Below are 24,539 nucleotides of genomic sequence, written 5' to 3'. Positions count from 1 at the left end.
TATAATATCTGTGTTGCGTGATACTTGGTAACACACATAAGCAGTAGATGACTGTAATTATTATCAATTTTTTACAGTCAATCTAGAAAAGTGACTTTAAGACCCTTCCTTGTGAAGGCTCCTGTACCTCCAGGGATGGCCAGATCTTCTCCTGATGAGGGGCTTGTCGTCCAGGTATGAGTGAGGCTGGATGACAGATGGCTCTGCCAAAGATACTGGTAATCAGGACTACGTTCTCCAGTTTGATCAGACTGCAGAAGGGCAGCTCCCTCTCCCATTGTAGAAGCTACCCCCTTCCACAGTGGCTCAAAGTGAATACTGAGCAAAGTAAAGATTAGGCTGTGGGAAGGAGTGTGGGAGGAAGGAGTAGCCAGGGGACCTGGGAGAGTGCAGTCCAGCAGCTAATGACCACCAGTGCTCCTTCCATCAGTGCCTGGTCCTCTGAGGATGCTCTCCCAGGAGTTGGGTGAAGAGTGTGAGTAAAAGAGGCTCCTATTCAAGCATTTCTTTGGGGACGCCGCAAATTAAGAGTGTGTTTGCTCAACCAGAATATACTCTTGAATGCCCAGAGAAGGAGGAACATCAATTATTCACTTCTAAGTGTGAACTAATATCTGTTTTTGACTTTCTAGACTTCTAAACAGAGCATGGGACCCTGTCACAGAGGATGCGATGGAAACTGTTTTGAGTGGCTTTGGGCCCCTAGGAGATGGAGATGCAGGGAAAAAACATTGGATTAGGATAAACCAGAAGGGTTAGAAAAATGTGATGAAGGGAATAAACAAAGGAAGATGGTAAGAAGACAAAAGGAAGATTCTGGGTGTAACCTGTGGAGCTTGAGACAGGCTTTGCCAAGTTAAAGTGTGTGCAGGGTGTTTATGATGGGCTTGGCCTGCAGACAGGCATGGTACATGGTGGGAATTACTGTGAGAGCTTAACTGGCAAAGGAATCCAAACCAATCAGACTTATATGAGACAGATTGAGGCTTCAAATGTCCGTTTCTTCATTTATACAAAGTAAGACCTATATATTTCTGACCAATGAGCCACCAGCAAGGTCTCTCTTTAAATAGGAGGTGTGTGTATACCTGACACTGTCCTTCTTCAGAGCCCCTTTGCTTCTGGTGTTCTTGCCGACAGTCCAGGCCTGCTGTCTGTGTTTTCCTTATAATGCATGCATTCTTATTTGATTATAGAATGTCCATTTTACTAATCCACTCTGAGAACTGTTGGTGTATTCCATCAGAGAAACAATATCTAGCTTAATTGCTCAAAGAGGGCATTGGTCAAAGACAGTTTTTGGCCTTTATTGTTTTTTGGATTAGCCTAATTTTTGGACATCTTGGGCTTTAGTGCAGAGTCAAAACCATGTAGTTATGAAGCCAATAGTGTCCTGGCTTCATCCTACTTTAATGACAATAAAGCATTTTTTTTAATGGCATCACATTTGTTACTTGCAAGTTATTATTTGTAAGTCCCTGTAAGGTGAGAAATGTATGTAATACTTCACACTTTATAAAGTCACATGCTATAAAGTGCATTTTGTTTTTTGTGCCCTAATTTATTTTATACCCTATACATTCTCTTTTATTGAGGAACACACATAGTACATAACTAAGAAAAATTAGACAGGAAAATTAGTATGTTTTATGAGCTGCATAAAGTTTTTAATGTAATTTAAGCAAAACTACCAGTCTTAAAATGATACTTCAAAGATAACAAAAGATTCAAAACATAATGGGTTATTAGGCCCCAAAACCTCACTGTCAGTCTGTCTATCCCTGGCACACTGAATTCACATTGTGGTGTGTTTCAGTGGGGTTATGGTGGGTGGATCACAAATAAATGCCGTCGTCTTGTCTTTTCAGGACAACGACTTGTCCTGAAAACCCACTTCTGAAAGAACTGCCACACCACAAGAGTCTGTGAATACAGAGAACTGACTTAAAGCACAGAAGTCCTCCGGTGCCCTCAGTAGGCTCTGCGGCATTCGTATGTCCCCCACGCCAGGCTCCCGTCTTCTTTGGTCCACGGAGAAGTGTCCTGGAGGGCAGAGGTGTCTGCCCCCTCGTCTGGGGAGAAGGGCCCCACCTTGGGCGGTGGGTCATTGGACATCGTCATGAAAGAGGTGAAAGGGTAGGGGGCCGGGGTGGGGTACCCCTGTGTGTGGTACAAATCCTCCAGCGCATGCAGCGAGTAGGACTGAACCCCGGTGAGGGGGCCCCCCCAGCCGGCGCTCCTGTGCTGGGCCGCACCGCCCGACTCCAGCTGTGAGAGGGAGCCGGTGCTGGGTGCCAAGCTCTGCAGGGTGTCCGCCGGCACGGGGTCTGGCTGGCTGAGGCCTTCGGGAACCGTCTGCTCCCACGAGTCCCTCTGAGGAGGATGGAAAGGTCACTGGGGTTAGTCACTAGGTGATGGTCTGACGGGGACACATTTCCTTCCCGACACAGGGGCCCGTGTCTTCCAAAGCAGGCTTGGGGTCCTCCCTGTGCTGTCCAGCGCCTCCTTACAGGCGGCTCTCTCCTCTGCTGTTGGACACTGAACGTTTTAGTGCCTTTCTCAGTCTAGAATTGGGTGTGTGTGTGTGCGTGTGTGTGTGCATGCGTGTGTGTAAATAGAGTCCTTTCCCCAGAAAACTTTAAATGAGTAAATGTGAAAATGATAAAATGAACATTTAGGCAGCGTTTCATCTACTCCTGGAAGGAGAAGCCTCTAAATTACAGGGTGGGCTTCTAAGGCGGCTGGGACGGCTACCCTGCCCCCCAGGGAGCAAAGACCTGGAGCCTCATAGGTTGGGGGCTGGAAAGGTTTAGGTTTGATTCAATGCTAGGCCACTTACTAGCTTCCTAACTCTGAGTGCCTCACTTTGTTCTTCTGTCAAATGGGGCTTTAATAACTATACCCTGAGTTGTTGCCAGTATTAAATGAACATGTACACGTAATTCCCAATCTCTTGAGGCCTGTTTGGTCTAAAACCCCATGTCCACAGACTTATTCCTTTGTGGTCGCGGGCTTTACAGTTTTGTATAAAAAGGTTACTCGTGCTCTTTCTTATGAACTCATCTCCGGAAGGACTGTGAGAGAAGCAGGTTCTAAAGGGTAGAAATACCGTCGGGGAAAGAGGAACGAAGGGGAAGGTCAGAGGCTTCCTGATGGATATGCCCCGGGGACGGCCTCGCTGGGTCTGCGAGGTAAGACAGTGCTCTTTCCTTAAGCGCTGGCGGAATGATGGGGGACCATCTGGCAAAATCTAGAGTGTTAACACAATGGCTCTACGTCCCGTCCTATTCAGTCGTCCCGCCTCAACCCCTGGATACACAGAGCCTCCTCCCGCGTGGCTGGCCCGAAGCCCCGAGGAAGGCTCTCTGAACGTGGATTCTGGCTTCTCCCTGGGCGAGTAGACCCTTGGCTGCTGGGCGCACGGGCTGTCCAGGGCCGCGGGAACCCCGACCTCGGTGACCTCCCCTAAACTAAGCCTCTGAGTACTCACCAGCGCGAAGTGTGCGGGGTCGCTGGGGAAGGGCGGCGGCAGGAGCGGCGGCAGGGCCGAGGCGCTGAACAGGGTGCCGCTGTTGGGGGTCAGGGCCGTGGGGCGGTGGTCCCCGTAGGGCTCCGGGAAGTAGGGGTCCAGCAGGGCCGCGTGGCCCTGCCCTGCTGAGGACTCGCAGGCAAAGGGCTTGGCCGCGCTTGACGTGCAGGCGTCGTTGGCAAACTGCTTGGTGTTGTGAAAGTCCGGGTCGGAGAGGAAGGCTCTCCTGACACCATAGTAACCTGACATCACCGGTGAGCCTGTTGCCAAAGGGAAAACAGACGGACAAATGTCTCCTCGGAGGAAGTCAAGGCATGTCTATGGCAGCCCGGTCTTTCCACGTGTGACATGGTGTTTCTAACGCAGGCCTGACGCCAAGGCCAACATTTAAATAGATAGATGGCTTGAAAAGCATTCAGTAGGGTGGCATTATGGCTTTTAACTACTCTGGTCCCCCAAACTGGTATGTTTAAGGTCGAGCTGCCTTAGGTAATGAGCGCACTTTACATGGAGTTATTACTGCCCAGTGCCTCTCACATACACATTTTTTTGGTACACCTTCTGTATGTGAGGCGCTCTACTAGGAAGGGGCTGGGCTAAAGAGGACAGGATAAGAATCCCCTGGCATTTGCTGTTATCTAATGAAGCATCTTTTTCACAGCTTCTAAGCCTTGCCCCCATAGATTAAGAGGCTGCTTCTGGGGCATGCTATGTGAGATTCAGTTTCTCTAGATAAGGTGAGACACTGACTTCTCCCGGAATCAGAGGCAAGTTATACTCTTCTTTTAATTTTTGTACACTGACGATGACTTGCACCTTGCAGGCAACCGAAAATGGTTTGCCTTGCTTTGCTTCTGGGAAGCCAAGTTAGAGGACCACGATAAAGGTTTTCTTGGCTTTGAAGAGTCTGGTGTTATTTGCTGCCCTCTCGTGGCCAATTTGAGTCCCCACTCAGCTCCCCCGGGCCCTGCAAGCTTGAGAAGGGAAAACCTGGCACAGAAAGCCCCCTTGGTGGAAACCTGGAGAGGCTGAAACTAAGAATCTCATTTAAGGTAAGGCCAGCGAAATAGTCCCAGACGAGAAGAGATGTGTTTGCTAAACGTTTTCTGAACCTGCAGTTCAATTGTATCAGGGAACCCTGTATCATTTAGAACGTGTTCAGGAGCACAGACTCAAGGACTGTAAAACAGATTTTTTTTTTCCCCTCCAGCTGGTGTTGGGTGTGATCCAGTTAGCTCAGACCTACTCTCTTAGTCACAAAAGAGTTGATCTGAGAGGAAGTTGCAGGTGCTTGTCTTTCTTACTTTCCACAACCGCAGTGCACTGCTTTTGAGCTTTGTCCCTGCCCACCCTGCCTGCTCTCTGGGAGAGAAGACAGACTCATCAAGACCCTCCTCCCTGTTACCCTGACTCAGTCTTACACCACTGTCCAGACACAGCGCTTAGACCCCTGCTACCCAAGGCGGCACATTGCATTGTGCTCAACACTCTCTCATCTGAGCGTAGTCCTCTTTCCAGTTGACCCACCAGCCCTACGTGGGCAGAACTTACATCTTATACGTTTTCTGTAAACCCAGTAGTATAATACTATGTGCAACAATTCATGTAAATTTATTCATTCATTCAAATCAAAATTCCTCGCAGAAACTTAACAGCACAATTCCACTCACTCCATTTCCATCTTAAATTCTATAGCCCCTGAATTCTAATCTGCTCATGAATTTGAAAGCTGCAGTTAGAGGTTTCGTCATAAGCATACTTCTCTAGAAAAAAATATCTGTGCCCGTGAAAATCAATATCAACAAATAAGGTTTTGTTTCATGCCATGAATCTGTATCTGTCGTAGTGGTTAAGGCTACAAACAGCAAGGAGACTAAGTAAAAAAGGCTACCAGGCTCTCCTGTCTGCATTTCCAATTTCCAAATAAAAAAACACAGAGAAAAAATCCTTTGGTGTTTAAACATGTATTTTTTCTATTTAAAAAGAGGAAGAGCCATTCCAGATGATGAGAGAGGCTGCAGAAATTTTCTTCTGTAGAATGGAGCAGATACAGGCAAATTCCAATGACAGTAAATGTGATTGGGAAACACGGTATAGAGACATTCAGACGTGTGGGATCTTCTTCTGCTCTAATTTCTTTCCCTTATCCAGCTCTGAAGATGACCCAAATTACTGGGAAAACCTATGCCACTTCTGAGCTTGGAAGTGGAATTCTCCAGGCAAGAATACTAGAATGGGTTGCCATTCCCTTCTCCAGGGGATCTTCCCAACCCAGGGTTTGAACAGGGGTCTCCTGCATTGCAGGCAGATTCTTTACCATCTGAGTCACCGGGGAAGCTGTAAAAACTGTATGAAGGGCCTAATTGCTCTTGCTTTTGCCCAATAAGCTTATACTAGACAGAATGCATTCCAAATTCAGGAACGGCTGCATAAGGTCTGCCTTTACTGATTTTACTTTTTAAAAACAAGTATTTTAAAGCAGCAAAACGTTCAAAGTCTTCTAAGGCATCTTTGAAAGAATGGAAGCCTAAATGCCTGATTTACTTCAAAAGTGAAGGAATCGACCCCTGTGAACTGCAATACTTACCTGGCACTGGGCCAAATGGAGACTGAGCGGAACTGACACTGCCCTGAAAGACAGAGAGGCATGCGTGCTTTACTCTTTCAAAAAATTTTTAATTGGTGGATAATTGCTTCACAATATTGTGATGGTTTTTGCCATATGTGAGAATGAATCAGCCATAGGCATACACGTGTACCCTCCCTCCGAACCCTCCTCTCTCCTCCTTCCCCCTTTTTTTCCCCTCTACTGTTTGTGTTAATGAAAGTGAAAGCTGCTTAGTCATGTCCAACTCTTTGCAACCCTATGGACTATACAGTTTATGGAATTCTCCAGGCCAGGATACTGGAGTGGGTAGCCTTTCCCTTCTCCAGAGGATCTTCCCAACCCAGGGATTGAACCCAGGTCTCCCACATTGAAGGCGGATTCTTTACCAGCTGAGCCACAATATCCTTTTTCAAATATGTATCAGTGATTTATATAAATGGGTTATGGGCTTCCCAGGTGGCGCTAGTGGTAAAGAACCCACCTGCCAATGTGAAGGACATGGGAGATGCAGGTTTGATCCCTGGGTTGGGAAGATCCCCTGGAGGAGGGCATGAAAACCCACTCTAGTATTCTTGCCTGGAGAATTCCATGGAGAGAGGAGCCTGGTGGGCTACAGTCCATGGGGTCTCAAAGAGTTGGACACGACTGAAGCAACTAGGCACGCATGCACCTGTGCCAGAAGCTAGGAAGAGGCAAAGAAGGGGGTACCCCTAAAGCCTTCAGAGAACCTGGCTCTCCTGACAACTCGATTTTGGACTTCTAGCCTCCAGAAAATAAATAATTATTTTAAGCTGCTTGTTTGCAGTAATTTGTTACTGCAGCCTTAGGACATGCCCTAATACAGAGTGTGATTGATGATGAAACAGAATTCACCTCAGTGTGGGAAGTGGCACTGTAGTAGTAAGATGGGGTGAGGTGGACCTAAGCTGGTGTCCCCCCATTAAGGATGGGGTGGGGAACACATCCTGGAAGAGGAGATGCTCAAGCTGACCGCTGAAGGAAGGGTATCCAGGTGTGTCGAGTCTTAAAATGCAAATTCTGAGTCCAAGAGGCCCAGGAACAAACTAAGTGGAAAATGTAGCTGTTGTAAAAGTGAAGAGGTATCAACATCCACATTTTCGGATTTGAGTTCTTAGTTCTGTCCTGACCCTGATAATCCTACAGGCTCTCAAGAGTTGGAGGGATTTTATAGAGTCTTATTCAACCAGCACTCAATGCTGAAATCCTCTCCAGTGTTATTAACCCTGGGTGCATTCAGCTTCTAGTGATGGAGAACTCTGCACTCTCTGAGAAAGCCAATTTATTCTTTGGCAACCTCTGTTACAAATGTACTTATTTCTAATCTCCTTGGTCTATACTGAATAAGTTAAACCCTTCTTCCATAAATAGCTCTTCAAATATCTGAGAGTAACCCATCATTTCCCAACTGTCTTAATCAGACTTGGCTGATATTACAAATACCATAGACTTGGTGGCTTAAACAAAAAACATTTCTCCCAGTTATGGAGGCTGGAAGTTTGAAATCAGGGTGCCAGCATGGTTGGGTCCTTTGAGGGGCTTTCATCTTGACTTGCAGATGGCTGTTTCCTTGCAGTGTCTTCATGCGGCACAAAGAGAGATCATCTTTTCCATATGTCTCTTCTTATGGGAGCACCAGTCCCATTCATATGACTTAACTCTCATGACTTCATTACCACCCCAAAGGCCCCAACTTAAAATACCATCATACTGGGACCAAGGCTTTAACATATGAATTACAAAAGAAGTAGGTGAGGTATACAAACTTTCCATCCATAGGACTAAATTGGAATTCTATCTTCTCTAGGGAAATATCCACCAATTGGCAGATTTTAGTTTTGGGGGCTCCAAAATCCCCGAGAATAGTGATTGCAGCCATGAAACTAAAAGATACTTCCTCCTTGGAAGGAAAGCTATGAGAAACCTAGACAGCATATTAAAAAGCAGAGACACCACTTTGCCAACAAAGGTCTGGATAGCCAAAACTATGGTTTTTCCAGTAGTCATGTATGGATGTGAGAGTTGGACTATAAAGAAAGCTGAGCACCGAAGAATTTTGAACTCTGGTGCTGGAGAAGAATCTTGAGAGTCCCTTGGACTGCAAGGAGATCCAACCAACCAATACTAAAAAAGAAATCACCCCTGAATGTTTGTTGGAAGGACTGAAGCTGAAGCTCCAATTTTTTGGCCACCTGATGCGAAGAACTGACTCATTGGAAAAGACCCTGTTGCTGGGAAAGATTGAAGGCAGGAGAAGGGGACAACAGAGAATGAGATGGTTGGATGGCATCACTGACTCAATGGACATGAGTTTGAGCAAACTGTGGGAGATAGTGGAGGACAGGGAAGCCTGGCGTGCTGCAGTCCATGGGGTCTCAAAGAGTGGGACGTGACTGAGCATCAGACATGGCTTAGCGACTGAACAACAGCCACTCAGAGGTAGCACGGTATTTGAAAGAGAAGACTCTGGAATGAGTGTCTATATTTGAATCCCAGCTCTGCTTCTTGTTTGCTGTGTGATCTTAGGCACATGAAGATTAAATATGATCTTATATGTCATGCACTGAGAATAGTTCCTAGTTTTGAGTAAGGAGGGCATAAGTATTAGCTATTATCACTCAGGTGCATTTTTACATTTCTTAAAGTCCATGGTTTATTCCTATAAACATGTCACTGTGTTTGATGTTAAAATTCTTTAAAAAATTATTTTACTGATGTATAGTTGATTTACAATGTTGTGTTAGTTTCTGCTATAGAGCAAAATGATTCAGTTATACACATTCTTTTTCATATTCTTTTCCGTTATGGTTTATTACAGGATACTGAATATGATTCCCTGTGCTATACAGTAGGATTTTTTTTTTTATTTTTACAAAACATCCATTCTACTTATAGTGGTTTGCCTCTGTTAATCCTAAACTTCTTAGTAGGTAAACAGTGTGTGTGGGGTCCAAGGTCAGGATGCTGTGATGTCTTGTACGGGAAGCAAAGGAGGTAATGATTAATTAGAGAAGAGCTTGTGTTCAGGCACATTTTCCCATGTTGCCAGGGCCCATGGTATCTAGTGTTCCCCTCTGCTTTCCATCTCTTTCTTCAAAGGCCTGTGCCAGGGCCCATTCCCCCTGCCCCTTGCCTCAGCCTCCTTCCCTGGGGAAGCAGAGTGTGGCAGGGTGGTGGCCATCCCTGGCGCTGCCTTGGGGGGTGTCCTATTGCCCTCTTGCCTCCTTTTCTCTGCTTGCTCCTCTTTAACTGCTCTGGCCAAGGCTGGAGCCTGGAGTGAGGCTTCCTGTGAAAGGCAGGGTGCACGTCCAGCTGGACAGACAGAATTATGAGCATCTCTCCGTAATGCACCGGTTCATCAGCTGGCCCGGCCCTCCCTGGCCTCTGCCTGAAGCATGAGCAAAGGTTACTCTGGGCTCACACAGTCCCTGCAGAGTCTGCCACCACCAGGGCCACCAACAATCTTCTTCCGTTCCTTTTCCTTCTGCCCACTTTTACTTATTACTGTGGAATTGCCAGCCCTGTACTCCCAATCCAGTTTTAATACCTGAGGAACTTTCATAATGACTAGGCTAGTTGATTTTATTTGTTATTTGATGAAAAGAAGCCTCTTGTGTTCATTTCCCCTGTATAATTTTGCCCTTTACCTGCTGTGGAAATTAAACACTCTATTTCCATGCTTTATGATTAGTCATAAAATTTTACCTTGCGTATTTAACAAAGCCTACAAAGAGTATCTTAAGCCTCCCACTGACAGACATGACCCTTAGGACGTTAACTCTTTTTGCTCCTCTCCTAATTTACATCAGGGCTTCCCTGGTGGCTCAGGCGGTAAAGCGTCTGCCGCAATGTGGGAGACCTGGGTTTGATCCCTGGGTTGGGAAGATCCCCTGGAGAAGGAAATGGCAACCCACTCCAGTACTCTTGCCTGGAAAATCCCATGGATGGAGGAGCCAGGTAGACTACAGAACACGGGGTCACAAAGAGTCGGACATGGCTGAGCGACCTCACTAATTTACATGAGTATGTATTGTCTTGAATTTTAGCTTAAACCTCCACAAATTAAACATCATGATTATTTTCATCATCATTTTGCCAAGTAAATATGTATTAGACTTACTACATGTTTATCATTTTCTTTTCTTATCTGTCCTCCAAACTTTTTTCTAGGTTCATTTTCCTCCTTCTGAAAGAACCCTTTAGAAAATTCCTTTCCTGTAGGCGGTGGTTTAGCTGCTAAGTTGTGTCTGACTCTTTGTGACCCTATGGACTGCAGCCCACCAGGCTCCTCTATCCATGAGATTTCTCAAGCAAGAATACTGGAGTGGGTTGCCATTTCCTTCCCCAGGGGATCTTCCCAACCCAAGGATCGAACCCACGTCTCTTGCATTGCAGGCGAGTTCTTTACTGACTGAGTCACCTGGGAAGTCGGTGTTGGTGGCAATTTCTAGCTTTTATGTAAATGAAAATATAATTCCTTTTGCCTTTGTACTTAAAAGATACTATTTCTGGATTCATAATTGTAATTTTATAGGTATTCTTCTCTCAGCACTTTAAAGATTTCATTTCACTGTCTTGTGGCTTCCATGATTGCTGTTGAGAAGTTTGCTATTAAACTTACAGATATTCTATACAACAATCTTTCTTTCTTTTCTGACTACCCTTTAAAGTATACTCCTTTTGGCTTTAAGAGTTTTCAGCTTCACCTCCTTTTATCTTGAGATAGATTTTTAAAATGTATTCAGCTTGTATAGGATGTACTTCATGTGACTGGGGATGCATGTCTTTTGGAAAAGTTTCAACCATCTTTTTCTTAAATATTATCTTGGCTGTATTATCTGAATTCTCTCCTTCTGAGTCTTTGATATTTGTTAAATCTTTTACTTTTATCCCCAATAAATTCTCAACTTCTTGTTACTTTTCCTCTATCCATGATTCTGTGTTCTATATTTTGGAACAGATTGGTATAGATTTCTTCAGCTCTACATCCAGTTCACTAATTCCTTCTTCAACTGTAGCTTATTTGCTATTTAACTCATGCATTGATTTTTTTTTTTTTTTTTAGTATCAATGATTAGATATTTTCTCAGTCCTATAAATTCTGTTTGATCTATAAGAATACATTTGAATCAGTTCTAATGAGGTGGATGAAACTGGAGCCTATTATACAGAGTGAAGTAAGCCAGAAGGAAAAACATAAATACAGTATACTAACACATATATATGGAATTTAGAAAGATGGTAACAATAACCCGGTGTACGAGACAGCAAAAGAGACACTGATGTATAGAACAGTCTTATGGACTCTGTGGGAGAGGGAGAGGGTGGGAAGATTTGGGAGAATGGCAATGAAACATGTAAAATATCATGTCGGAAACGAGTTGCCAGTCCAGGTTCGATGCACGATGCTGGATGCTTGGGGCTGGTGCACTGGGACGGCCCAGAGGGATGGTATGGGGAGGGAGGAGGGAGGAGGGTTTGGGATGGGGAACACATGTATACCTGTGGCAGATTCATTTTGATATTTGGCAAAACTAATACAATTATCTAAAGTTTAAAAATAAAATAAAATTAGAAAAAACAAAAACAAAAACAAAAAAAAATATTGGTTGGTCTTTTGTTGAGTGTACACTATTTATTTTTATTATTATTGTTATTTTCAAAAATTTTGTATTTGGTTATGCTAATACCAAAATTCCCGAAAGTCCTGGGAATTTAACTTTATTGTTCATGCTAGGACTCTCATTCCTAGTTATTTGTTTCCTTATGCATTTGGTGATCTCTGATTGAAACATGTATCTGGGTTGATCTTAATCTGTGAAAATCTGAGTTCCTAACGTTGTGTTTCTCCTGAAGATTTATGCTTATATTTTTGGGAAGCAGCTCCCTTCCAGGTTCCCCAGTCCCAGGTTGAGCTACCCCAAACTTAGCAAAACTAGCTCAAGGACCAGTCAGTCTTCACATAGAAAGCTAGTTTGGACCCCTGTCCTTAGGGGAATCTGCCTTTCTGGGGTGATCATCTTCTCATCATTCAGTGTCTTTACTTCTGCTCAAACATTTCCCCTCCCTTCCATGTCACCCCTCAAATCACCCCACCAAACCGCCTAGCTTTATTGATTTCCCTTACATCCTACCAGCTCAACAAATCAGCAAAAAAATTTTTATGCAGGATCCAGTTTTGTTATGGGTATAATCTCCCTACCTCCAGACCATTGACTCTGCCTGAAACAAAATCACATCCCCAAGGATTAGAAATAGGAGTATATGCTGTCCTGTCTTTCAAACACCAGATTAAAAAAATTTTTTTCTATGACTTCCAACATGTTCCAGCAGAGATATGAATTATAATAAAATTCATAGGCACATACTTGTAGAAATTTTATAAGCACACTATTAGGCACATGACCAAATATGTTATATTGCTATCTCATTAATTATCAAACCACCCCAGAAGGTAAGTAATATTATTTTCATCTTAATGATGAGGAAATTGAAATAGAGAACAACTCAGGTTTCTCTGCAGGTAGGGTTGTTGCTGGTGGTAATGGTGTGATTTCAGGGTCTGTTTCTTTTATTTTTTAAAAAAATTTTTATTGGAGTGTAGTTGATTTATAATGTTATGTTACTTTCAGGTATACAGCAAAGGGAATCAGTTATAGATATACATATATCCACTCTTTTTAAGATTCTTTTCTCATATAGGCCATTATGGAGTATTGAGTAGAATTCCTTGTGCTATACAGTATGTTCTTATTAGTTATCTATTTTATATTTGTAGTATGTATATGTCAATCCCAATCTCCCAATTTATCCCTCCCCCATCCCCTGTGAACCGTAAGTTTGTTTTCTACATCTGTGACTCTACTTCTGTTCAAAACTTATCTCATAACTACCACACCAGACTGCCTTCCAAGAGTTTTAATACCTTGAAAATAAAAGTGGGAAAACGTCATAGTTTAAAAATTTAGTAAAAAAGGAGACTTAGGATATTCAGCATTACTGACTCAGTGGACCTGAGTTTGAGCAAGCTCTGGGAGCTGGTGATGGACACGGAAGCCTGGTGTGCTGCAGTCTGCTGCTGCTGCTGCTGCTGCTAAGTCGCTTCAGTCGTGTCCGACTCTATGAGACCCATAGACGGCAGCCCACCAGGCTCCCCCGTCCCTGGGAATCTCCAGGCAAGAACACTGGAGTGGGTTGCCATTTCCTTCTCCAATGCATGAAAGTGAAAAGTGAAAGTGAAGTCACTCTTCGAGACCCCATGGACTGCAGCCTACCAGGCTCCTCCATCCATGGGATTTGCCAGGCAAGAATACTGGAGTGGGGTGCCATTGCCTTCTCCGGTGCTGCAGTCTACGGGGTTGCAAAGAATCGGAAACAACTGAGTGACTGAACTGAACTGAACTGACGACATTCAGAGAAACCATATAATTAAATAAATGCTCACAAAGAAGATTCAGTGGGAGGTATATTTCCCTGTGTGTGTGTGTGTGTGTGTGTGTATATATATATATATATACTTCCATATCTATATGTATATATCTATACATTTTTAGCCTTCAGTAAGTATTCCATTTTGGGGGGAGGAGGTTCAAATTTGATAAAGCATAATTTATGTACAATACAATTTCCAACTTGTAAGCATATAATTTGATCAATTTTGACCATTTCAAAAAACTCCTACGTGATCTCCCCCATTGTGATATAAAACATTTCCACATAATTAATTATTTATAGCTATAATCAGTGCTTATGGTGACCTGGGAAATATTTAGATTGGATAAGTCATATAAAAGGCAATGATAGCACACAACTTCTGTTCATCTCACAGAACATAGAAGAGTTCTAAAAGGCCTATTCTGGGACCAGGAGGGGTTTCACTGGACTGATTTCAGAGCTGGTATACCAGATTCATATGTTGAGAAAGAACAACCTAAGACATGAGCCTTCAACATGCGCACTAAGTATCTTTGCTCATGTGAAGGGAAAACACATTTCTTTTTACCTTGTTCAAGACATTATATTCATTCAGTTGCATCTCACCATATGAATTCTTTAGAAATAATATTGAAATTAATATTGAAAAGCCCATAACTTTTGACCAAACAAGATGGTATATAATTTTTATTTTGCATACAGCAAACAACAGGATCTTGCAATGCCAGGTAGCCAAATTTAGAGGTTTACATTTGAATGAAATTTGCCAGTGTGCAACTTCCTGTAGCTAACACAGCAGCCTCACAGCTGCCCCGAAAGCCCCTCCATGAAAATGAGTTAATTTGAACTAATAGGTCACCATGATAGTAAAGTGATAAGATCAGGAGTTTCCCTTCACTACATTTATTGTCATTTTTATGACCCTATAATATTTTTAGGTGCCAGCCTGAAAACTGAAAGACCATGTGAAGTGTACTAAAGAAGAGGACTGCAAGGAGTGTAAGATTTTTCATGATATATTTAAAAAATTCCAACTATATAGTCTGAAAGTGTCCCTTTAAACTTGAAGATATTGCTGCTAATGCTTAAATAAAAATCATAGCCCCTTCTGAATGGCTGGGATTCCTTTTCAAGGAATTCACAGCATATTTAATTTCTCACTGTCATCATATCTAAGATTGGGAGAGAGGTGGAGATGATGATATACTGAACATTTTAAAACCATGTTTTAATATCTGAATTGAGAACAACCATTAGTCAAACAATTTTCTTCCAACTTTGAAATGAATGTAAAGTCAGTGCCAGGTATAATGTTGTTATCCTTTAAATAGGTACCTGTGTTAGGATGGAATACCTTCTTCCTCCACAAGAAAATGGGCATAGAGAATTAGATGCTTAGCTAATGTGACAAGTATATAGTAGAACTGGGGCATTCTGATTGGTGTGAACTCTTATGCAGTGACTCAGCTATAACAAACCTGTTCTAATAAGTCTTATTCATTTTGCAAAGTTTGAAAAAGGTTTTAATTTATGGACCAGTTATCTGAGTTACCTAGTAATTCAGTCATAAATATGGATAAGAGAAATGCTCCATAATGAATAGGAACTAGAGTTCTAAGCATCTACCATGTGCCAGATGCTTTATGTAATGCTATCTTATTATAAAGTAGATATTATCACCTCAAGTTTATAAAAGAGGAAACCAAGCATCAGAGAAGTTAAGTGATGTGTCCCAAATTGTCTGTCTTATAAATTGCAGGACTAGGATTTAAACCCAAACTCTCTAAGATTTATTCCCCCTCAAGCTCTCAGTGACATAACCAGTAGGTTCTGTGCCCTAGCCCTTCCATCAAGCCAAAGATATCTACTGGCACCTCTGATGTGCTAGGCACAATGTTGAATGTCTCAGGTGCTAGAAAAAATGCAATCAAAGGGCTTAGATTAGGATCTACTTAGGGACATAAGCCATTTGCTATAGACTAAATATGGCCACAATTACTTTGCAGCTCTTCCCATCAATAAGTGGCATCTATACTTCTACCTCGGAGAAGGGAATGGCACCCCACTCCAGTAGTCTTGCCTGGAAAATCCCATGGACCTAGGAGCTTGGTAGGCTGCAGTCCATGGGGTTGTGAAGAGTAGGACACGACTGAGCGACTTCACTTTCACTTTTCACTTTTCATGCATTGGAGAAGGAAATGGCAACCCACTCCAGTGTTCTTGCCTGGAGAATCCCAGGGACGGCAGAGCCTGGTGGGCTGCTGTTTATGGGGTCACACGGAGTCGGACACAACTGAAGCGACTTAGCAGCAGCAGCAGCAGCATACTTCTACCGTCTTGAATCTGGGATGGTTTTGTGACTTGATTTGCCTAGTAGAATGTGGACTAGCATTTTATGAATACCTGCTTCATGCCAGACTCTGTGCCATGCACTGTATATATATTAGTGTGTTTCATCACTTTTAGTAATTAACATTTGTGTACTTTATATACTCTACATAATGCTAAGTGATTCACATTGTTCCACTAAAGCCTTGCCATTAACCAATGAAATAGACTGCTGTAAGTAATTATCTTTAGATTACAGATCAGAAAATTTATAGGCAGTGTAAAGACTGTCAAGGTCACAGAACTAGTGAGTGACGAGGCCGGATTCTACTAGACCTGCTCGGGCTGTGCACGTAGAGAGGGGAGGTTGGGGTAAGGATGAGAATAGCAGTGGCCATGAGCTGCTGTCCTGAGGAAGGTGACTGAACACATCACGCTGGAGGTGATATAGGAGTCCTGTTTTGAAGGATGACAGGAAATCAGTAAGCAGATAGGATAAGGGGTCTCGTCGTTGAGAGGCAAAGCAAAGGCTCAAATGTGTGGACAGCATGTCACAGATGTGGAAATATGCAGACAGGAAAGCTGGAGGAAGGAGCAAGGGCCAGGTTATAAAGAGTATTTTTAGAGCCAGGCTGAAGGAACCTGGACTTTGTCCACTAACAGGAAGTGGTTCTTTAGATGGCTATTAGCAGTGTAGATGTATTAAAAGTGGCATTCTAGGAAATTTAATCAGGGGCTGAAAATGATGGTCAGAAATGGTTGGTGTGGTGAATGTATGGGCTGCTGGAGCTTCCCAGATCCACGATACAGGTCTGATGGGCTCTCGGTGGGGTGGGGTTGGGGAGGCTAGCAGGTGACATTTATATCCACCTCTATTTGGCTTTGTGTTGGAGCCTGGTGAAGGCTGATACCTGCCCTGTGGGTACTAAGGGCTGCTGGCCACCTGTCCTGGTTGTACCGATTCCCAGGGCTCCTTCTCTCTTTTCTTCTTTATCGCCAGCCTCCTCGTTGATACCCATGTGTAAAGAGGGGCCTGGCATGTCTCCCTCATAAGGCCCTATTTACAAAGGAAAAAAACCCTATGTCCTTAAATGATTTAAGAGGTCATTGTATAGGTTCAATCCTAAAGCCTGTAAGAATTTGTGAGGAAGCAATATTGAAACATATATCTTTAAAAACATTTGGCTTGCTTCTATAAAGCCTAGATTATAGAGTATTTATTTCACAAAGAAAGAGTTGATTTGGGGCACCTTAACTCCAATATCACCATCTCAGGTGGAAGTAGGGACTATGTGATTGATATAAGATGGAGATATGATAGTATGAAGTGCTTTGACTGATGCCTTCAAACATAGAGAGGTAAAATTAAGACTAAAAGAGACCTGTTTAAATTTTCTCTTGGGAGAAGGGAATTCACCACGAGCACACCATGTATTTTTGTAATAGTGCATGTAAATAACATAGATTTTGATATTGATTACCTTGGTGCAACAACTTAATTTCTTTATAATAAAATGTCATAGAGAAATTCTGGAAGATTGCACATGACCCTGGGAAGTAGAACAAGTAGGAAGGGAAGGTCAGTAGACTTAAAAAAAATTTATGCTGTTTTATTAAGCTTGAAATTTTACCATGTGTTATTTTTGTAATTGAAACTAGTTAATATAAATTAAAAACCAGAATTTAGGTCTTCTTATATCTTTATTGTAGATTTCAAAATTAAAAAAAAAATCTGTGGTTCCAACTGTCTTACATTTCTGGTCTATGAACTATTTTATGCCCTTTGGAAAGTAACACTGTTATAGAATTCCAAACTTCTGACAGTTTCTTAAATTTTACTGTTAAAACTTTCCTGCTTGGCACAAAATTATGTCCAGGCTGCCTCTGTGAGAAAGTTATTTCTGTTGCCTGAGTTACAAAATGAAACACATTTTTTTTTCACCCGTGGGTCTTGGCGCGCCTTTGGAATGCTATTTGTATTTATGTAGATCGATAGCTAAGTTAGAATGACAGGAGCTACTGGGATGCACATTAATAAATGGTATCGTACATTTTGGCCAGAACGAAATGTGCAGAACTTCAGCTCTGCCAGATGGACTTGCCATGGCTGTTTCACTGAAAAACTTGATTACTTTTCAAGCTGAGTAAAAGAATTCACCACCCGGAAATATTTTAAATTTCATGACATTAAAAACAACCACTACAGAACCAATAAGACAGCTGAAAAAAATAAGGTGCTTGCAAAAAGTTGGCCTTTATTAATATTATTTTTTAAAAAGTTTCTGCAATTGTGAAAGAGCAGGTGGTTGGGTGGGGAACATGGACAACCCTGGAAATCTGGTTCAGTTCTCCGAACAGGCAGGACTGTGGGCTAATTAAAGTCAGACAATGGGCCATTTTGTAATCTTTAGATAAAACATTCATTCAAATGAATGCCAGGGATATAATACGTACTTCTATATTCAAACATTGGCGTTTTGAGTTTACAGGGCAGGCATTGCCTGCTCCGAAAATGTTTCTTTCTTTCTTTTTAAATTCTTTCTGGGCTCAGAAGGGGGTTAGTTGGCAATGTTAACAAGCAATATGCAAAGCACTGTGCTATGAGAGTGAGCGAAAGGTGTGGGGGAGCATTCCCAGGTAGACACTGATTCCCTTTATCGATAACCATACAAACATTACAAATGAATGGATCCTTCCGCGGGCAACTCAGAAAAAAGTAACAAGGGCAAGTGAGATGTACTCCTTAAGGAAAAAAATCATATTTTCCCCTAAGAATTTAATATTCAAACATGACAAGAACAGGTACTTCTAAATTTTTTTTTTTTTTAAGTAAGAAAAATAAAACATTAGCAAAGCAGGAAGATACACACTGGGCCATCTGATGACCAATTGCAGTGCCCAGGGAAGCAGGAAATTCTTACTAAAGCCAGACTACATTATAGGATGGGTTTATAAGAGTTGAAGAGATGAAAACTAATTTTTACGGTAAATTTTTAGAAATCATAGAAGAGCATGAAGATTTCTTGTAATAGCACTTGTCCAGATAATTTGCACTTGTGTTTAGTCATTCAGTCATGTCTGACTCTTTGCAACCTCATGGACTGTAGCCCACCAGGCACCTCTGTCTGTGGGGATTCTGCAGGCAAGAATACTGGAGTGGGTTGCCATGCCCTCCTCCAGGGGATCTATCCAATCCAGGGACTGAACCCAGGTCTCCCGCATTGCAGGTGGATTCTTTACTGTCTGAGCCACCAGGGAAGTCCAGTTTGCACTTACATGTCTTCAAAGCTTGAGATGCCTCTGACCAGAACATGGAATCAACAGATTATGCCTATTCTCTGCTCTTGACTTGACAAGTCCAGAGAGGGCTGCAATGGCTGTGGTGTCTTCCTTGAATTTATAAATTTAAATTTATATTTAAAGCATGGAGGAGGATAGGTGGGCATGGCAACCCATTACTCCTGTCTGGAGAACCCCATGGATAGAGGAGCCTTAAGGGCTGCAGTCCATAGGGTCATACAGACTCGGACAGGACTGAAGAGACTTAGCCTACATGCACAAATCAGTTTGTGGGCTTATTCACACTCTGTCTCTTCCTTTCACTTAGAATTTTCATTGTTATTTAATACCACCATTAGAATATCAAAGAGAAATAGCACAATATATATAAATTGCCCAAGTTTTAGAAAAGTTGGGAAATTATATCTTGATTATATCTGTCTTCAGCATGGAATTCTAAGACCCACGCAGGAAATGAGATTCTTGGTAATCTGTCTCTCTCCATCTTTTACCATATATTCATAAGAAGATAAGAGCAGAAGGAAATTACCCTCCCCTTTCCTTACTAGCTATTTTATTTATTCAGCGTATGCATATGATTCTTGAGTGTGTACAACTGTGAGAGAGTGCTGGAACACCATGTAGGTTGGGAGAGCATCTAAGAGGTGGATGACCAGAGTGAACTGGTAAGCTCAGCATTTCCCTGAGCCTGGGGTCTCTTCCAGCCTTCAGAAAGGAGCTGAGATGGGTCTCCTCCTCCTTGGGTGGGAGAGTGGCATATTACATCTTGTCCCAGGAGCGAGTCATGTGCTACCAGCCTCTCAGGTCAGGTCAGCAACTTTCAGAAAAAAATCAGACTTCAGCTGAAGGCAGAGCAGAGAAGCAAGCTTCAGGCAAGAAGAGGAGGTCAGAGTGAAATGGGTTGGCTGAGGCAGACCTAGAGAGCTCAAGAAGAGCTGGAGAGAGGCTTCTGTGAGGTCTGTGTGGTGTTCTTGGACTCTGGCTCCGGAAATGCTTTCCTCTTTTACAGGGAGGGCCAGGTGCCATGCAGAGCCCAGGGGAACAAGAGTCCAGGAGAGGTGGGGGATGGCTGAGAGGAATGACACTCAGGTAGCAGGTTCTGGGATGCAGCTAGAGATAGGTTCTATAAGGAAATTAAGTCCAGTTTCTTCCAAGATGTCTGGGTGTCAAAGGAGAGGAAGGTCCTGGCTCTGGTTTGGACTGGGTGTGGCATCATCTGAGCCGTATACAGAATCACTGCAGGGACAGGCCGGGAGACAGACTTGTGGCTGAGAAGGGGTAAAAGACACGATGGGCCACGACCTGTGTGGAGTGTGGAGGGTGGGCGCAGGACTGAGCGAGGACCCGAAGCAGAGTGGTTATTTATTCCCAAAGCTCGTCCTTCCTTGGACCAGAAATGTAAACTTAAGGAGGCAATATGGTGGGTAAAATAAAGACTGTGAAGTCCAACAAACCTGGTTTCAAATCTATGCTCCACTGATTCCTACCCCATTCTTAGTTTCCTCATCTGAAAAATAGATATGAGCGTCACCCTCTTAAAGCTATTGTGCTCCTTGTTGATAAGTGACATTTACTCTAAAATGAATAAATGAAAATATTTGTGACATCTTTACTTTGGAGCCTAGAAGAAATGTTAGCTATTATTATTAAGAATTCTTATTTACCCCAAAGAAAAATTGAGGGGACAGAAGAGGACTCAGGCCCAGAAGTCACCTCAACTGTTCTATCCGTGCCAGTCTTTGACTAGATATTTAAGCTAGTGTAGAACATTTGCACTCCATGGAATTGTTCTTGCGCCTCATGTGATTTTTCTATTGCCTATTTCCCTTGCAAACTCAATTTGCAACTCTAGCTGAACTAGAAGAAAGGAGATTTATCTTTCTCAGAATAAAGACAGGATTACAGCTTGGCTTTGGTAGACCCATCAGGTTGGGGGTAGGGTGGAACACGTTCTGAGGTCGGGAAAATCTAGCAAAGCAGAAAGATAAACAGCTGTATACCCAGTGGGGAGAAGGGGGACACATCAGAAACACAATGAGTACTGGTCCCCTCCCACCCGTACCATTCATATGATTACATGATCCTTTGTAATTGAGGAATTGTAGACTCTTGCCTGGAAAATCCCATGGATGGAGGAGCCTGGTAGGCTGCAGTTCATGGGGTTACAAAGAGCTGGACATGGCTAAGTGACTAAGCACATGTATAAGGGAGGAGTGAGTGGTGTAAGGCTGGTGTTGCTGAGTCAGAATAAAAGTAATGTTGCTGACTGTTGCTTCCATTGTTTTGTCATTTCATTTGCTCACAGTGAATCAATTTTTCGAATCTACAAAAGGCATCCCATGGCCTTTCTAGTAGCCAGTTTATACAGTATTAGGATTTGTAGGAATGATGACAGAAGTGTCTATTCACCCAGGTTGCCGTTCAGAGCTCACCACCACCTATGGATATCTTCCTTTTCACAGCACACTAACATGACAGATAACATTTATCAAATGCTACCATGCTCCAGATACTAGGAAAACCATAAAAGCTGCCATTTTCTGAGCACTTAGAACATACCATGCACCATGTACCAGCCAACCAGAGGCTATGGGCATAGAGGGGAGTGTCTGGGAGACCTCTGCAGGCAAGACTAGAACTAAATTTTGAAAGGTCACACACCACTTCACTTCTCCACCATTTGGACCAAGAGGGTCCACCCACTGCATATCACAGAGTCTCTTCTCTCCCTCCGGATGGTCACCCCTCCTCGCGTTCTTTTGAACTCTACCGCTCCTCACTGCCTATCTAGTTTTCTTCTCTCCCAGCTCAGCTCAAGGCTCACGCTCCTCCAAGAAGTCTTTCACCTACCCTGACCATGGCTTGCTCGCCCTCTTTGCGACCTCTGTCCTGCTCTCCAATGGTCACTGTCATGTTTGGCACTTGGATACCAAAGCTGTCTTTTAATTTTTAATCATTTATTTCATGCGTAATTCCTTCTCTAAGCTGGACTGTACATTTCTTCAGTTCAGTGAATTTCTTATATCATTTGAATACTAATGTTCATTAGATGAAGTATTTGATGCTCTAGCATTGATTGAACACATACTAAGTGCAAAGCCCTTGACACATGTTAAATCTAACACAATAACTTTGGGAGGCAGATATTATCATCTTCCTTTGACACTAAGATTAAAGTACTTTTACAGTCATCATACAGTTGGCAAATGGCAGTGCTGGGATTTGCATTCAGGTCATCTGGATCCAGAGTCCAAACTCTTCATCGTGCTATGCTGCCTGTGCCTTAGATGAGAAACCCCTGCGAATCTAAGCACTGAGGGTTCTCAGATGACAGAGTGATCTGAAACTTCAGCTCAAGGATGCTGGAATTGGAATATGAGCTGGTTCTCAGAGATTGAGATATATTTCAAACCATAGCGAGATGGGAACATTTGAAATACAAATAGTAAAGAAGTAAGGGGACGGGATAAACTGTTAAAAATTTGAGTATTAAAATTGAATACTGAAATAGGACCAACCAAATTCTGCTTTTATTGACAAGGACAGAGGCCCAGAGAGGAGAGAGGAATTCCTGGAGACCACTGATGGCCAGAAGGAGGGGATTCAAACAGACCGAGGAGGGAGCAATTTCTTTTTTAACACCAAAGAGAAGTCTCAGATGTGTTTTCCAAAGTTTCAGGGAAATCAAAGAAACTTTGAGATGCTATAACATGCAATTTTTAATTGCCTATTTTCATTTTTTAATAATACTTCATGAGAAACTCAAATGCAAATCACAGATACGAACATCATGTTTACATTTGGTGGTAACCGAAATGCGCATGTGACTGGTGCCACAAAACAGCAGCTGGGAATAGAACAAAACAAATCTCTAACTAGCAGTCCTGATGGAAAGACAGTTGTTACAGATGGAGCTGGACAATGTGCATCTGTTCTACAGTTAGAGGTCGCCGACCTCTTAAGGAAGATCAAACACTTTCATATAATCTATGTCATAAACGTATTATATGACTTCCATTCACCTTCTGTTCTTCCAGTTTTTTCCATCAGTATCTACTATTGTCATGCTTCTTTTTGCGTTTACAATGTTTTACTTCCAAAAATAATCAGGAAAGGGTGATTAACCAAGATACCCAGCTGACAGTGCAGCCTTATCCTGTATGTTCTTGATGTAGAGATTTTAGCAGCTAATTTAAGTGTAAGGATTCAGGAACATATAGAAAAAGAAAATAACTGTAACTATTGATGCTTACTATTTGGAAAGCAGATACTTGAGTTTAATATAAAAAGGATCATGTCGAGTGGAAATAGATTTTGGTCTGTGTATGTATATGATATATAATTCAAGGCTGGTCTAATCCAAATATCTTTCTCACTTGGGATATAGCTCCTCAACATTTTTCTCAGTTTGGGTCTTCTAACAACCACCAGGAGTCATCGTTTGTTTTTCCTCTGGTTTATGTAGAATATTAACTTAAAATCACTTTCATATCTATTTCCTTATTGTTCATCACTATAGCATTTTGATGAATGAGCAGAACAGGATAACTACTAGGATGTCCATAAACCAATAAAATAGAGTAAACATCAGACCCTGATTACGAAGCCCATTCATAAACCCCCATACTGCACCGTATTCCCCCATTCCACTACTCAGGTTTAACTCCAAGCTGAGCTCCGTTTCCTACTTATCAAGTTTAGAATTTTTCCCCTCTTGCAACTTTTGTATATTCAATAATTTTAAATGAATCCTAATCATAGTTTGAGGGAAAATTGATTAGACAGTTCAATAGCCTGCAAACTGTTCAGCGGAGTTCAAAATGAAATGAAAAATTGTGGCTATTAGATTTACTGCCTCTTCTTTTTTAAAAAATATTTGATTATTTTAGTTTTATTTATTTATTTTAGCCAGGTGTACTTTTAAAATTTGATTAATTTTTAATTGGAGGATAATTATTTGCAATGTTGCATTGGTTTCTGCATATATCAACATGAATCAGCCATAGGTATACATATATCTGCACGCTCATGAATCTCCCTCCCACCTCCCACCCCATCCTACCCCTCTGGGTTGTCACAGAGCACAGGTTTGAGCTTCCTGTGTCATACAACAAATCCCCACTGGCTCTCTAATTTAAATATGGTAATGTATATGTTTCCATGTTGCTCTCTCAATTCGTCTCCCCCTCTCCTTCCCCCGCTGTGTCCACAGTTGGTTCTCTTTGTCTGCATCTCTATTCTGGCCCTGCACATAGGTTCATCAGGGCCATCTTTCTAGATTCCATATATATGCATTAATACACTATATTTGTTTTTCTCTTT

The 24,539-nt window shown here is 42.4% G+C and overlaps 1 protein-coding gene across 1 annotated transcript in view; it reads right to left on the bottom strand.

Moving 5' to 3' along the window:
• Nucleotides 1-1,312: 1,312 nt before the first annotated feature.
• Nucleotides 1,313-24,539, bottom strand: part of POU2AF2 (POU class 2 homeobox associating factor 2) — a 176,200-nt gene continuing 152,973 nt past the window's right edge. Inside the window, exons 4-6 of the mRNA XM_070767640.1 lie at nucleotides 6,117-6,159; nucleotides 3,491-3,789; nucleotides 1,313-2,373 (exon numbers count right to left, since the gene is read on the bottom strand). Of these exons, the coding sequence (XP_070623741.1) occupies nucleotides 1,972-2,373; nucleotides 3,491-3,789; nucleotides 6,117-6,159 (744 nt within the window). The 3' untranslated portion in view covers nucleotides 1,313-1,971. The remainder of the gene's footprint in view (nucleotides 2,374-3,490; nucleotides 3,790-6,116; nucleotides 6,160-24,539) is intronic.

Source organism: Bos indicus, chromosome 15 (assembly GCF_029378745.1).
Source record: "Bos indicus isolate NIAB-ARS_2022 breed Sahiwal x Tharparkar chromosome 15, NIAB-ARS_B.indTharparkar_mat_pri_1.0, whole genome shotgun sequence".
NCBI lineage: Eukaryota > Metazoa > Chordata > Mammalia > Artiodactyla > Bovidae > Bos > Bos indicus.
This window is presented reverse-complemented; position numbering and strand designations above follow the sequence as displayed.